This window comes from Falco biarmicus, chromosome 16 (genome assembly GCF_023638135.1).
Source record: "Falco biarmicus isolate bFalBia1 chromosome 16, bFalBia1.pri, whole genome shotgun sequence".
Taxonomy (NCBI): Eukaryota; Metazoa; Chordata; class Aves; order Falconiformes; family Falconidae; genus Falco; species Falco biarmicus.
In genome coordinates this window covers 6382416-6397098 of record NC_079303.1, presented here as the reverse complement: position 1 = coordinate 6397098, position 14683 = coordinate 6382416, and the positions used below count along the sequence as shown (strand labels likewise).

The 14683-nt window shown below is 41.4% G+C and overlaps 2 protein-coding genes across 6 annotated transcripts in view; one reads left to right on the top strand and one right to left on the bottom strand.

Moving 5' to 3' along the window:
• Positions 1-6405, top strand: part of KCND3 (potassium voltage-gated channel subfamily D member 3) — a 133059-nt gene extending 126654 nt beyond the window's left edge. For 4 of the 5 annotated variants that reach the window (XM_056361692.1, XM_056361688.1, XM_056361689.1 and 1 more), the window contains one exon: positions 91-6405. In XM_056361692.1, coding sequence (XP_056217667.1) covers positions 91-295 — 205 coding nt within the window. In that variant the 3' untranslated portion in view covers positions 296-6405. The remainder of the gene's footprint in view (positions 1-90) is intronic. The other variant, XM_056361693.1, reaches the window with a different exon arrangement.
• A 1909-nt stretch (positions 6406-8314) lies between these two features.
• On the bottom strand, positions 8315-14483 carry DDX20 (DEAD-box helicase 20). The gene is made up of 11 exons (XM_056361781.1): positions 14252-14483; positions 14049-14143; positions 13666-13834; positions 13255-13369; positions 13032-13174; positions 12498-12636; positions 12051-12109; positions 11294-11376; positions 10469-10574; positions 10281-10382; positions 8315-9629 (listed from the first exon to the last, which is right to left on the bottom strand). Exons 3-11 carry the CDS (start codon positions 13760-13762, stop codon positions 8524-8526), a joined length of 1950 nt encoding a protein of 649 aa, XP_056217756.1. The 5' UTR covers positions 13763-13834; positions 14049-14143; positions 14252-14483; the 3' UTR covers positions 8315-8523.
• Between the last annotated feature and the right edge of the window lie 200 nt (positions 14484-14683).

Sequence of the window (14683 nt, the reverse complement as noted above, 5' to 3'; positions counted from 1 at the left end):
ATTAAGAACAACTACCATTCCCGTTCCCAATCTTTCTACTGCCTGTTTAAAAAAAAAAAAAAAAAGCCAAACACTAAATTTGTTTTCTAGTCGTTCCAGTCTCAACATGAAATCAGATGATGGGCTGAGACCGAACTGCAAAACTGCCCAGATAACCACAGCCATCATCAGCATCCCCACACCACCGGCACTCACGCCAGAAGGTGAGAATAGACCTCCGCCCAGCAGCCCCGGCCACTCCACGAACATTTCCACCACCACCACAAGCAACATAGTCAAGGTCTCTGCCTTGTAAGATGTCTCATGCACAGAAGGAGGCTGGAAGACCAGTGCCCCTCTCCCTCCACACCTCCATGTTCCTTTCTTGCTGCAAATTGTGCCTGGATGGACCAACCTGACCTTTTGTCATCGAATTAGCAATGGAGACCTAACGAGGCAGCTTTCTTCAGACTCGCATTCATACTGTGGACTGAGGAAGGGTTAGGAAAGGGAAGAAGAGGCCGGTTAAAGGAAAAAGCCTGCATGGAGGAGAGCGTGTTGTGCCATGATCACCTGCAGATGCCAGAGGAAAAGAATCATCATGGCAACAAGAGTCAATAAAGAAAACAGAAATATAACACTGTGTATCGCAGCACCTTTTTAAAGGTTTTTAATGGATAATATTTATTCATGAGGAAATGACTGAAAAGGTGAAAAACAATGGATTTTGTGAATTTTTTTTCTTCATGGAGCAGAACCTTTAAACCAACCAAAATTTCACATTTTTTTTCTTTTATAGGAAAAGATTTAGACAAAGAAGCCACCTGTCACAGAAATCTATTTCCATTCCTCTGTGTGTGTGTGCGTGCGCAGAAACACTGAATTACAAAGAGCAGAGCATGCTTCCATGATTGGGTGCACAGTAGGAAAATACAAGCATGTGTCAGCACACGTATGTGCACACGCACACACACACACAACTATTTCACCCTGGATGGCATTCTTTATTTAGACAATTTTGTATCCGCCTTTTAAGTCAATACAGTGCAATTGCAAACAGTGTGTTTGTCTGCTAATTATTGTCTGTGAAAACATATTTGTGGAAAAAAAAAAAGGACAGGCTTTAGTAGAGTTTTAGTCCCACATGGGTATCTGCTTTCTATTTTTGTTATCACTTACTTGTAAGAGTGTGACTAGACTACCAGTTCTGTATTTTTAAAAAGGAAAAAAAAAAACAGTAGGATTCTTTTTTAATACTGTACACACAAATGGCAAAGAATGAGAAAGCACTGAACTCAACTGCATCAAGCGTTCCTAAGTCTAACAGAGGTTTCTTGTAATGTATGCCCATGCTTTTTAATTTCTGATTTTGATATATATAAATTTCTTTGCTAGCACTGGACATACAACCCATTGTAAATAGTAGCCAAATAATGTCTGGATTTATACTTGATAATAATTAACCCCAGAGCCAAATATCTTGCATGGACAGAGAGGTATTTGGCTTTTTCACAGTCTTAGGGCTCCAGTTGTCTCATCAATGGCTTCTGGGTTGCACTGATTTTGGGGGGTAGACTAGGTTAGCAGTTTTAGTTCTCCAGTCCCAGCGCAGGATTTACAGCATGCATCCACTTGAGAAGGAGGAGGAGCAGTACTCGAGTTTGGGAAACATTTGATAAAGTGTGGTAGAGACAGCATTTTCTTTTTGCAGTTCCTACACTTAGTTTGGGAAAAGTCACACAATTCTAGTCAACCAAAAACTGAAGTAACACTGCGTGGTACTGCTAAGAAGTAAATACTTCTGACAAAGCTGTGGTCAGTCCTAGCGCCTCTTTCTCAGAATTTTCGAGGAATGATTTATTGTAAGGAAATACATGGTCCTGAAACGTAACTGATTCCACCCCCCAAGAACAGTAACTTTCTTCTTCCAGTCTGCCCTTCTCAAGTCCCCTTTTCTTAACAGGTGTGACCCATGAAGGGCAGAGTGAGGAACAACGTCACCCACCTTTTCACTTGTCATATACTGTTTGGCTAATTATCGTGGTCATGCACAAATGCCTCTTCAAGACCCTACACATACCCACCAATGGCAATGCACCTAGCCCCCAACAGCTTGTAGATAACAAGGAAACATTTCAAGTGTCCTGTTTCTGAACAGTGATTTTACCAACGTTAAAGAACTACTCAAAGCAGTTTTGAGGCTGATTCAGCAAAGGGATGACTTTTTTTTAACATCTGTCATAATCTATTCTGATGTAATATTTATATACACATATACATGCTTACACATATGAATAAGTACACATACATGTACAGATAGATAAATAGACCTACATGCCGACTTAAACATGTGAGCTAGCAATCCGCTTTGTTAGCACTCCTAACCTATTAGTCTATAGAGTGGGCTCAGATGGCTGATGCATTAACTCAATACCCTCCTTAGAAACCTACAACATTCTAGGAATATTAGGGCTATGGCTAAGCCTTCAGTAGCTGCATCAGCTTATAGTCATTTATTCCAGTGCTGTAATATGTTACCCAAAACTATGTTTAGTCCTGTTCTAAATGATTAAAACTCTCTGCCTTTGCTGCTTCCTGTAGGAGGTTATACTGCAGTTAACCTTACCATGATTGAGTTTTTTCTTGATGTTTTAATTTAATCTTTCCTTTGCTATAATTTCATTATTGGTCATCATCTGCTCCCCATCTAAACACCCTCACCCTTGTAGATCAGAGGCCTTGCTCTCCACCACTTACCACCTTGCAACCTCATTTACACTGGCACAGAACAAGGGTTAAATGCTACCGTACTGACAGGGTACAGCGTTCCTTCCAATGCGCAGGAGTAAACCATTACAAAGAGTCAGGGACTCAACATGGATTCTCGGTGCTGCCTTTCTTATTCCTGATTTACTGTGGCGTGGTAAACAAGCCACTTCATCTTTCTGCACCCATTTCTTTATCTGTAAATAGCAATCATGGCAGCCCTTGTCTAAAGCACTACTGGTGCATTTAATTGCTATCAATCAAAGCGCTTTAAATAAAAAAATTAAGGAGGCAAGCCAGTCCTTGGGGTTTCTGGCTGGCTGCTAGGGCTCAGACTGTCAATCATGTCATGCAGCCATGGCCTTTATTCTCTTCCACAGAAGACGAATCATTGTTATCCTTGCTCAAAAACACATGGCCTGCCTCTTCCACCATTAACTTAGCAGGTGCTGCCCCATGCAGTTAGAACCTCAGCACAGACTTTCAGAGGATACAAAATTAAGGGAGTCTGTGCCTAGAGGAACAGGGCTAAAAATATTTTTAATGGAGGCATTAGCTCCCTTTATACCCTGATTTGAAGTAGACTGAGTAATGCTTCCGAAAGCACTTGAAAATATGCTAGTACAAAAGTGTCCTGGATTGCCCAACAGAGCTACATCCTCATTATGAGAGCACTGTGCATTCATTGAAACAGCAAAGACAAGAATCTATCACCATCCTATCAGTGGTTGGTAGGGCATAACATAGCATCCTTCAGATGAAACACAGAGAAGAAGGGAAAGCATTTGCACAGAAGACCATGGAAACTGCACTACAGCCATTTATTCCTAGGCAAATAGCTTTACTAAACTGCAAGGCTCTTTATAATCTTTAAATAGCAACTTATAAACTCTTCCTGAGATAAGGCCAAGTCACTCCTGAAAATTACTAGGCCAGAACTTTAACTGAAGGATTTGGAGCAATCTTTCCAACGGTCCCCAGCGCTGCCCTGCCTTACGAGCATCCCTCTCGCTTTCCCCAGGGCCATACACATACACTGATACGGATACGAAAACCATCACATACCCCTGCAATCCTGCTCATTCCTGATGCAGATGGAAGGGGGCTTCTTCAGGTGTGGGCCACCTCCAGGAGAAGCAGCATCCAGAAACATAGGTAGGTTCTAGTCCCGATACCTTTCTGAAAGGCAGGTGGTAAAAAAACAGCCTCATTAGCAAGACTGCTCAACAAAACATCAATAGCATGTTGGCGGTTCATCTCAAAAGCCTTCCCCTCCCCCAAATTCCTTATGACTTCTTAACAGTTTTAGAAATGTTCATTAAAAAAAAAGGATAAAAATGGATTGTTTGTACAAAAAGCAAGTGGAAGGGGATTATTTTTCAGTCTTTCATAAAGCAATATTAAAAAACTCAAAGGAGCAACACCTTTTTCCGAGCATTTTGTTTCCTTTCCAAAGCCTTTTCTGAGGGAAAAATATTTTCAGATTTTCAAGCATATTGTATTAATAGATTTATTCTCTTCTCACCTGGCATTGGACTGCTAACAGAAGGAATCACACCCAATTGGCAAAGAATGATGAGAAGTACCTTTCACATCTATCTAAGCTTTGGCTTCCATCTACTTTTTCTAAAACCCACCTTTTTACTTTCATTTCCCTTAAAAATCTTAAGGACACCCATAAAGAAGAGGCCACAGATAACACATCTTGGTACACAGAAATGGAAGAATTAAAAAATTTCATCCTCAGCTAGCACAAGATCCTTCACTACAATACACTGCATTGCTTTCTCTAGATTAGATTTAAAATTCTCCAAGGGAAGGACTCCCACCGCTTCCCTGGAGAGCTTACTCCAGACTAATAGATCTCAATGTCAAGGATTTTCCCCCTGCTGTTCAGCCATAATTCTTTCCTTATTTTTTTCCTCTCTTGCTGCCATTATACTCCCTCGCACCATGTTAAATTATTTTCCTTTCCACGTTGTAAGTTAGCTGCCTATAAGTGTAAGAGGAACATAAAACTTTCTAGTGCAAATTCTTCTCCCAGAGACTACTTTTGTCTGTCAAATAATTATCATTGCTAAAAGTGAACTGGGGAAAAGGTAAACTAAGTAACACACATGGCTTTAGTGTAGAATAAGGTTAGTTGGTAATTCAAAATACCTCCTCCTTTACAGTTGGCCAGAAATACTAAATTTTAATCAACGCTACTTGTTTAACCTGAAACAGTTGAGAATATATTTATACTGCAAAGCAGCATTTATCATTCTAGTTTAGACAGCTTAAGGTGTGCGCATGAAAACCAGATTAATACCAGCTAACAAAAGCAATGTTTCTTCAAATATTTTGCTTTTTTAAGTAAGAGGTTGTAAACACGTTGTACCCTACATGTATTACAAAGCAAATTCAGTAAATTAAAAATCACATTTACTTTATAGGTTGCAACACCCCTTAGATGCTGTAATAATTTTTCTATGTTGGACTATGGCAGAGTTACAAAGTCAGCATTGATGGATGGCTTGCGAGTATCAGCAGCTTTGAACTGAAAGCTTTATTCTGCTTTTAAAGTTGGGTGAATAACATACCTTTTCCACATAATTTACCGACCAAATACGTCTTAATTGATTTTTTTTTAAAAAATCACTTATTTTTCTCCAACACTTTGAGCAACTGCACTAGATATATGACTTCAGAGCTCAAGTTTTTAGGCTTCACAGTTAATGATGCCATAAACGCTCTTCATAATTGTTTTATCTTTCTAAAACTTTAAGACCAAACAGAAGGCAGCATGCACATTGACTAGAGCTAGGAGATTTAGAATCAGGAACCTATGTTCTACTCCCGATTGTCTTGATGAATCACCAAGTGACCTCGAAGAAGTCATTTCACCTCTCTTTGCCAATTATACAAGCTGTGTAGAATTTAATACCTCCTCTTTCCATAACTGAAGCTCAATTCATGAACACCTACAAACTACAATAGAGAATTCTGGAGAAAGCATAGCAGAAGAATACTGCTACTTATGTTCAGAATGCAAAAACTGTGCTAGAAAACATTCAGGTGGAACAGTCAAAAGACCAGGTGACAAAGAGCTTGTGAAAATTCCTTCTTGAGTTTTGTTCTCAGTCAGTAGTCTGTTACTTTGTGTGTATATGTGTGCACGTGTTTCTTTTCATTTTGATTTAAACTAGTGCTAGTCACAGAAGTCACACAGCTGTCTGGGTGAGAAGTTAACAACCATATCGAATGCTCTTCTCCGTTCCGTTGCAACTATGACTGGGAGCTCCCACTGGCTCCTTGGACCAATGAAGTATCTTAAAAAATGCGTGTGATGGTATATTTTTGATAAATCAGTAAGGCATTCCAATGCAATGGTGTTTTCTTTAGAAGTTTTATGTTCTAAGAAGCTCTCAACCTTATTATTTTCTATTTTCGTACTATAAATGGGCTTTGCTTACATCAGAGGAGATACAAAATGTACTGTATACAACTGCAGGTAGCTTCATTTGAGAACAACTTTCTAGAAGAACCAAGTTTCCTGTTGTCTTCTTTTGGAATTGTAGTGCATATGTTGAAACTTGTATATCATTTACAGTATTGAGTCTTGTGCCACTGCTGTACCTGATGTATCCAATCTGGATTAAACAGAGTATGTGCCACAAATACCAAGATGATTCTGTAAATTTCTTCTAAAAATATTCTGGGAGGTTCTCTTGGAGAAATTTGGGTGTTGGCCTAAGCCACTCGAGTTGCATTTAATACTATTAACTCCTACTTAAGCAACTGTTAATGAAAACACCAAGATATCCAAGGTGTTACATGACAGCCATAATGCAAATGTACCTAAGTGCATCTCTACGGTATCCTCCTTTCGAATGGTAAGAATTGCAACAAAATTCATCTGGGAAACTAAATTGTATCATCTTGGCCTTTTCAAACAATGCAGACAAAATCTGGGCAAACACCCTCCCTGGGGGAATTTGTGATACAAAGGGAGTCAGGCAAGAAAACACATACAGAAAGAAAAATACTTCTCCTAATGAGATATTTGTTATATTTAATCTGCAATCTTAAGCCTTCCTTTTAAAAGGCAATCTCATTTTGGCAATTCCGTTTAGGCCAGTCTTGCATTCTATACTGCAGTCTCACAGCTTGTTTCAACCACAAACCAAGCAGAACCGATCTCACCTTAACCATGTCAGAAAGCGCCACTTACAGGCGTTATTAAAAATTTTCAAAATTCTTTAAGCAGAAATTAAAATGACTGATTAGGTGAGCTCGAACTCCCCCGCAGTGAGAGCAGCACAGAACCGCTTACAGAGCACGCTGCTCTTGCAGCAAGGGCCGACACCCACTAGGGGCCAGCAGCACCCAGCCCCAGGGAACCCACAGCCCCCCCGGCCAGGACAGCCGCCCTGCTCGCCACCCCAGGCTAAAGGGCTATGCCACTCAGCAGCTCGGCGACGCTACAGGTCTGCACAGGTCTCAGGTGAAGAGAACTGAATGACGCGATATAAAGTTTACACCTACCACCCCCCAAAAAAGGTCGGAAGCGCCGCCAGGGACACCACAGGATTCGCACTGGGAATTTTGCAAAAGAACATTAGGAACACTCAGGCAGCAAGTGAGTTATGGAAGCCAAGCAAAAACATAGTGTTTCTCAACATGAATTTGAAAGTTGCAGAAGGTGAGCAATCAAGCATCCCTGAGGACATCCATTCACCGAATTGAAGAAGCAAGTCTCCTTGGAAGTGTAGGTCATAGCAGGGAGGAAGCAGTGCAGCGCTGTTCTTTTACTAAGAAAATTCCAGCCTTATTCTGCTCAAGAAAAACAAACAAAAAACCCCGAGACTGCATGTGCTGCAGTGAACTTTGAGAAACCAAAGAAACTAGCTGAAGAAATCTGTTTCTATGATCCCAAACACACCAAAGCTAGAGGATGAAGTTTCAAAATCAGCGCAGAGTCAGCCTAGGGTCCACAGCCTAAGCCAGCCAGAACTCTCATCTTTCCCTGCTTCAGGACAGCTACCTACAAAGCAGTGCAAGCCAAACAGGAAATACCAAATTTAGTATTTAGTTTTAGTACTAATAGGTAGTTTCACTTCTAATTAAAACTCTCCTGTAAGTGTGGCAAGTCTGATATTGCTGCACCCAGAGGGACAGACCAATTATGATTGCTACACATTTTCTACATAATTAAACCATCCTCTACTGCACTGCTTGCCATAGACCTAGCTACAGAAATGTTATTTATAAAATGTTAATTAACTGGATTTAAATTAGCAACACAGGCAGAGATGCAGGTTTCACTCTGACACTTAACTGGTATATAAACAGTGCCTGGTGTTTAATAAGAGTATCACGGAAAATGGAACAGTCACCAACTACAAACAGACTATGTAGTCTTATGGAGAATTCATCTTCACCCCAAAGTCACATGGAAGACAAGTCAAGCAAATAAAACAGGGGTTAGTTTGTATTTTCTCCTTACTAAAGACTTCTCACAAGTAAGTGGCTGCCTTTAATCTTCCTGTTTATTTTGGACTGTAAGGATTGCAACTGAACATTCAGCTGTCTTTTATTTCCTTTTATTAACAACTTGTAACACCATCACTGGAATGCATATAAAACATTTACCTAGACACAGCTCTTATGAAAAAGACACATTTTTCTTCAATCTTAAACAATGTCTGTTTATGTTTGTCAATGTACTCGTAGACCAGCATTTCACAGGTATGTCCATTCAGCATCATTCAACATGTCAACAGCAGCATCATGACATCAATCGCCACTTTTCAGCAGTTCCTGAAGATAGACTGAGTTGACATGATAGGCAGTCATCCAGTTAAACTGTCTGTAACTTTCCCTATAGCGAGACACTGCAGCATAGTAGTTTTGCCATGCTCGGTAGTAAGATTTCCAGTAGGTTTTGTAACTCCAAGCCTCAGGTGGAACGCCATCATCCCAAGAGCTGCTGCAGGAGCAGTTGTCTTCAGTTTTTCTCGAGGAAGGGCTAGAAAACTGATGGCAATGGCTTTTCTTTTGTTTAGCGTTTTGTTTCAGAACTTTCTTTTTCACTTGATTCTGCTTTGGGACTTGTGATAGCTCCTGAGGCTTCTCTGGTGTAGGACAGAAACCCGCACGACCCTGATGCACAGAGGGAACAGCATTCGTCTCCTGTGTATTTGAATATGCTTCAAAGCAGGAGTTATTTTCCCTACTATTGGAGGAAGCTGTGGAACTGTATGAACCATCACTGTCACCAAACACAATACCATTTGCAATCGTCTCTGTATAATGTTCCACCTCTTCCCACTCTACACCACCATTTCTGGGGAGCTCACATTGTTCTCCTGGGCCTGAGTAGCTTCTTAAAATCTCAACCTCTCTCTCCAACCCTTCCTTAATGAAATACTCATAGTCTTCAACAAACTCTGAGAAGCTCCAGGGATTTTTCCGTTGGTTTTTAAAAGAAGATAAGCATGGAATTCTGGGAAGATTTTTTTTTAAAGCCTCCTCATCTGGAGCCTGAGAGCTTTGTTGTCCATCCGTTCTGGAGACAGTTTTGACCCTACTCCTCTGTTCTGTGCAGCAACTGGAAGTTTGGGGGTTTCTACTACCTTTTTTTGTATTTGCAGGATGTGTGCACTTTTTTACCTGCTTTTGCTTCAGGGCCTTTTTTGGCCTTTCTACAGAAAAATTATCACCTGGAAGGTTAGAAAGAGGCTGAGGTACCTCTGAAAAACTATTTTGGACAGGCTGCAGTACTGGTTCCTCTGGTCTAAGACACACAGTGTCAGAATTCACTGAAGCACCTGTATGTATAACAGGTTTGACTTCTACCTCCCCATCTTCAAACTGATCCATCATTCCAGGAGGTATAGGCTCTGTACAAAAGGGAAACAAGTAGGCACTCAATTAAGTGCATCCTTCCCTCTAGCACTCAAATGAGTACCCAAGTAAAGTTTTGCAAAATCGCAGATAAGATGTTAAGACATGTTAAGTTAGAGCTACAAACCAACCACTTCAATTATTAAAGAGCTTAAATAGCCAGAACATTTTCTTCATGGAAGGCACCAAAAAAGTTGATCGAGACAATATCCTACTGAACCACATAAAAAATAAGAACTTATGCAAGAAGGCAAATGCCACATTTCTAGCAGAACAGCTTCTGGCAAAGCAAGAGTAGCAAATTGAAGCAAATCTGCTGCTGCTTCAATTATTCCTTCCTTCTCCTACTACATCTTACAGCCTGAGAAAGGCTTAATCTTGGATTTCCAGAAATCTAGTCAGTTATGTAGTTGCTTAAGCAACAGCTGGATGCAGAGGTCCTCTCCCTGTCTGTAGGCATGCACTAAGTTCATTTCCTACTGCTTCGAACAACTGTGGCAGCTAGGCAAGTAGTCACTAGCACAGAGTACACAAGATTAATGCAGAGAAGACACGTGTCAGTTCCCTGCGGACTTGTCTAAAGCCTTGAACAACAGAAAACAAATAAACAAACAAAAAACCAGCTGCATTCACAGAATAGAGCATACCTGGTAGAGGATGAAGCTGAAGATTACACTTCTGAGCAATTTTCATCATCATGTTTTCTTCCTCTCCACGGCAGCAGTATGTCACAGATAAACCTAATGTTCCTGTGATACACAACAAAAAGTGTTAAGACCTGACCAGAGCCAGTGAAGCTAGTGCAAACTCAAGAAATCCACATGACTGTTTTTACCAAAGCGCCCAGCTCTGCCAATACGATGCATGTACGTTTCCCAGTCTACAGGTACATCCAGGTTGATAACCAGATTCACTTTTTCAGCATCGATTCCGCGAGATGTCTTGAGAAAATGAGGAGAGATGGGGATATATAATTGAATATGCTGAACAGATCTTTAAATAAATACAATACAACTGGGAGAAACTGCTCATACAGGAACTTTTAGTTGTTACAATAACCATAAAGCACCCATAATTTTCCAGCCAGTTTACCATTTTACATGTGGAACAGGTATATGGCATTGCGACCATAAAAACCAGGGATCATTTTTCTTATGCCTTCCTCTCTATCAAATACAAGCAAGAATGCTTTTCCCCCCAGCACAAAAAAAAAAATAAATCCGACCTGACAGCATGCAGTAATCTTTTAATGACAGGACCTCAAATGACCCACTGAAGAGGAAAATAAATCAGCAACAAAGAAAGCCGAGTGCCTGAAACAGCCACTGCACTATTTAAAGCTGTTTGTGATGTTACTGTTGTGAGCATACTGTACTAGAGAAATAAACTATTCTTCCTCATCGCTGCTATCAAAAGGAAACAGCTCTACTCTTCTGAAGTACCTATAAGCTTCTGTAAAGCAACAGATAAATATAATTATTTTTGAACCAGATGAGAAACGGGACAATTTCTAAGTTTCACTGCGAAAATAAGTCTCTCACAGCACTAAAGCCATGTGCTTTGTCAGAACATTCATGGTCTATTCAATTACAAGTCAAATCTAATTCTCTGAAGCAAGTTTACGTGCAACACTCATGTATGCTACAAAACACTAACTCACCAAGTCTGTGGAAATCAAAACTCTACAGTGGAACTGCTTTAATTTAGCCATAGCATCAAGTCGCTGATTTTGATTCATGCTGCCTAGAAAGATAAAAGGTTATAAACATATTACATTCCCCTCCAATTCTGGAAACACTGGTTCCTAAAATTGTAGGTAGAGATCAGAAGTAAGGTTGAGAGAACCTTCCTCAAACATCAGTTCTAAATAAGTAAACGAGGAACAAACAAAAACTGGAAAATAAGGAAATCCACTAAAAAAATAATTCTTTTGCTTCGTTTTAAAGAGAAACCAATTATGTAGATACTTAACCCACTTGAACAACACTGAGACTTATTTTAAACACGTAAGATATGGAAAATACTGCTGAAGTAAAATTTCAAGGTTTCTGATAAACATTAGGTGCCAGCTATCAGCTTTCTATGGAGAAGCTAGAAATAAGCAGATTTAAATTCAACATCTGCATTCCAAAGAAATGCTGCTTCAACCTGCAAACGTAAGTAAGATTTCTCTTTACAGGTAAGCCAATGCACTTATCTGGACATCCACAAAAATGACTCCCAAGCAAATCGGAAAGCAGTAAGTTAATCATTATAAAAATTAATATTTTAAGTACTAAAGACACATAAAGACTCAAATGCTGTTCTTAGTTATTTAACCAGAAGCCATGCAAACCAAGATTTAAGATTAATTGTCCTATTTTAGGACACATCTACACACAACTTTGACAGAATCAGAACGTTTTGAATGGACTTACCCGAAATGCACTCAGCAGGAAAGCCTCTGGATGTTAGTATTTCAGCTAGATATTGAGCCCTGACAGAAAATATACAATGAAAATTGTAAATAAAACTGGACTTAACAGCCCCTGCGCATTTCTGAACAGGCTGTTCTTTACAGTGGAGGACTACATTCCAAAACTGTCACTTTCATCTTTATGTCTGGATAGTCACCTTAGAGATGGAGAACTACAACCAAGTATTAGGTCTCTCTTCTCTCTGAACAGTGTATGAGATACCTTCATTATAAAGCATTCCTTTATTTTCAGTATTTCATACTGCATTCCTCTGGCTGTACACGTCAGATCAAAATTTGCATACTGCTTTGAGACCTTATTGAAGGTCTAATAAGTTTACCCATGACCGTACATTACAACCACTGCTTTCAAGTGTGTTCTTTACAGATTTTATTTCAAATTTATTACCTGCTATGCAGATTTGAGAAGACGAGGGCTTGATTAAATGAAATCTTGCTGAACAACTCATGTAGGTGCTGGGTTTTTTCCTCAAATGTTTTATGCGGAAGTGGATGGGAATTCACAATTTTGTAATACTGCTTCAGCCCTGAGCATGAAACCAAAAAAACCCACCAAAAATATCTATCAGGTTAAGGACTTCCATAAAAACAAGCACAGTGCTAAGCTGCTGTCAACGTGCCTCACCACAGCTAAAACAAAGACTTCAAATTTAAACACGCACACACATGTGCAAAATAAGAACCTACAGGGCAGGTTTTTCTTACAAGGCTGAAATATTTTTGGAATGGGTAGAAAATTCAGAAAGGTATGTCACTGATGTTTTAGACACATCAACACTGGAAATAAATACTTCATAAATTAATCAACTCATCTGTGGAAGGAAAATATGAAGAACCGCAAGTGTTAAAGGTACATGTTTTAGTTTTAGTATACTTTTCTTAATCTACTGATAACAACACAAATAAAAGGACCTCTACTTACCAATGAGACTTGGATCAGTAGGGTTCAGCCTCACAAACGTTGGATCCCTCATATACCTGGTCAAAGCATTAGCTAATGATTCAGGGTAAGTAGCTGAAACAGCAAGCATCTGCTTATTGGCTGGTAGTGAAGAGTAAATCCAGCTGTGAGGCAAAGAAAGGGGAATGACTAACAAGTATGTATCTAATTACTGATAAATGCATCAGATATAGGTCTGTCTTACTTGATTTGTTCCTGAAAGCTGCCTTCTTCTAAAAGCTTGTCTGCTTCATCGAGAATAAAAAGCCGAATACTGGCTGTATTTAAGTAGTCCAATTCTATAAGCTGTTTTATTCGACCTACACATGAAGAAAAACATAAAAGGATCATCAGAAATTGAAAGGTTCTAGCAATGAATTTTGTAATTTTAAAAAAAAAAAAACATTTTATTAAGCCTTAAAAAAAGCATATTTGGAATAATCTCTTGCTAAAAATACCTGGTCTAAATGTTTCTGGCATGGCTCTTTGAGACTATCTCCTATTACTAAAAAAACCCAAACAAAACCAAACCAAATCAACCCACATTTCAAAAGTACCAATTATCGTACTATAATGTATCACACGACACCTGAAGCACAGTGAAACTCATACATACCTGGGGAGCCGACAGCTATGTGGCACTTCTTTAGCCTGATTTTGTCCTGGTTCAATGAAGTCCCTCCAATGAAGACATGACATTCTAAGCCTTCCATTTTTATTCCGATAGTTGTGATTACAGCATGAATCTGCACAGCAATCTCTCGCGTAGGAGCCAAGATCAGAATCTGTAAGGGCCAAGGGTTAAATCTTGAAAGCTGCAGAACGGTTCCGAAGATTAAAGCCCAGAATCAAATCAACATCATCTCAAATACTACGTCCCACAGGCGACAATGCTGTTTTCCCAAGAAAACGAGCGATTCCCCCTCACAAAGCGAAGCCCCCCTCCCCGCACAGGTAACGCGCCAGGCCAGCGCGCAGCAGGCCCGGCGCCGGGCTCACCTGCGTGGCGGAGTTCTCCAGCAGCACCGCGTCCAGGGCGATAGTGGAGAACACGCAGGTTTTGCCAGTGCCAGACTTGGCCTGCACGATGAGATCTGGAAAGAGCCGCCACAGCGGTCACCGCAGGACCCAGGGGGGGCCCAGGTGGGCCCCACGTGCCCCCAGCCCCGCGCCCGGGCCCTCACCCCGGCTCGCCCGCTCACCCAGGCCGCAGCGCCCCAGCGGGATGGCCTTCAGCTGCACCGGCGACGGCCTGTGGAACCCAGCCGCTTCCAGCCCCGCCAGCACCGGCGCCGACAGCAGCAGAGACCCGAAGTCGGACGGGCCGCCGGGCACCAGCACATCCCGCGTGCGGAACCGCCCCCCCCCCCGTCTCCGCTGCCGCCGCCTCTGCGGGCGCCGCCATCTTGTGGGCAGGACGCGGCAGAGCGCGGCGCCGCGCCGGCTGCGCCTTTAGCCCGCGCCGCGCATGCGCACAGCGCCAACCGCCCCGCCCCGGGCCGCCAGGGGGCGCGGCGGGCGCCGATTGGCTGCCGGGCGCCGCGCGGTCCCGCCATCGCATCGCTCCGCCGCCGCTGCCCGGGGCTGCGCCGGTGCCTCTCGAGCAACTCCCTCAGTTCCTGCGTGGTTGTGCC

Excerpts from the sequence above, each read along its gene's own strand:
- DDX20 (XM_056361781.1), bottom strand. The coding sequence starts at position 13,762 with ATGGAAGGCTTAGAATGTCATGTCTTCATTGGAGGGACTTCATTGAAC. Across the intron at positions 13,370-13,665 it reads CATAGCTGTCGGCTCCCCAG|GTCGAATAAAACAGCTTATA; the intron begins GTATGTATGAGT and ends CTTCATGTGTAG. Across the intron at positions 13,175-13,254 it reads AGCTTTCAGGAACAAATCAA|CTGGATTTACTCTTCACTAC; the intron begins GTAAGACAGACC and ends TTTGCCTCACAG.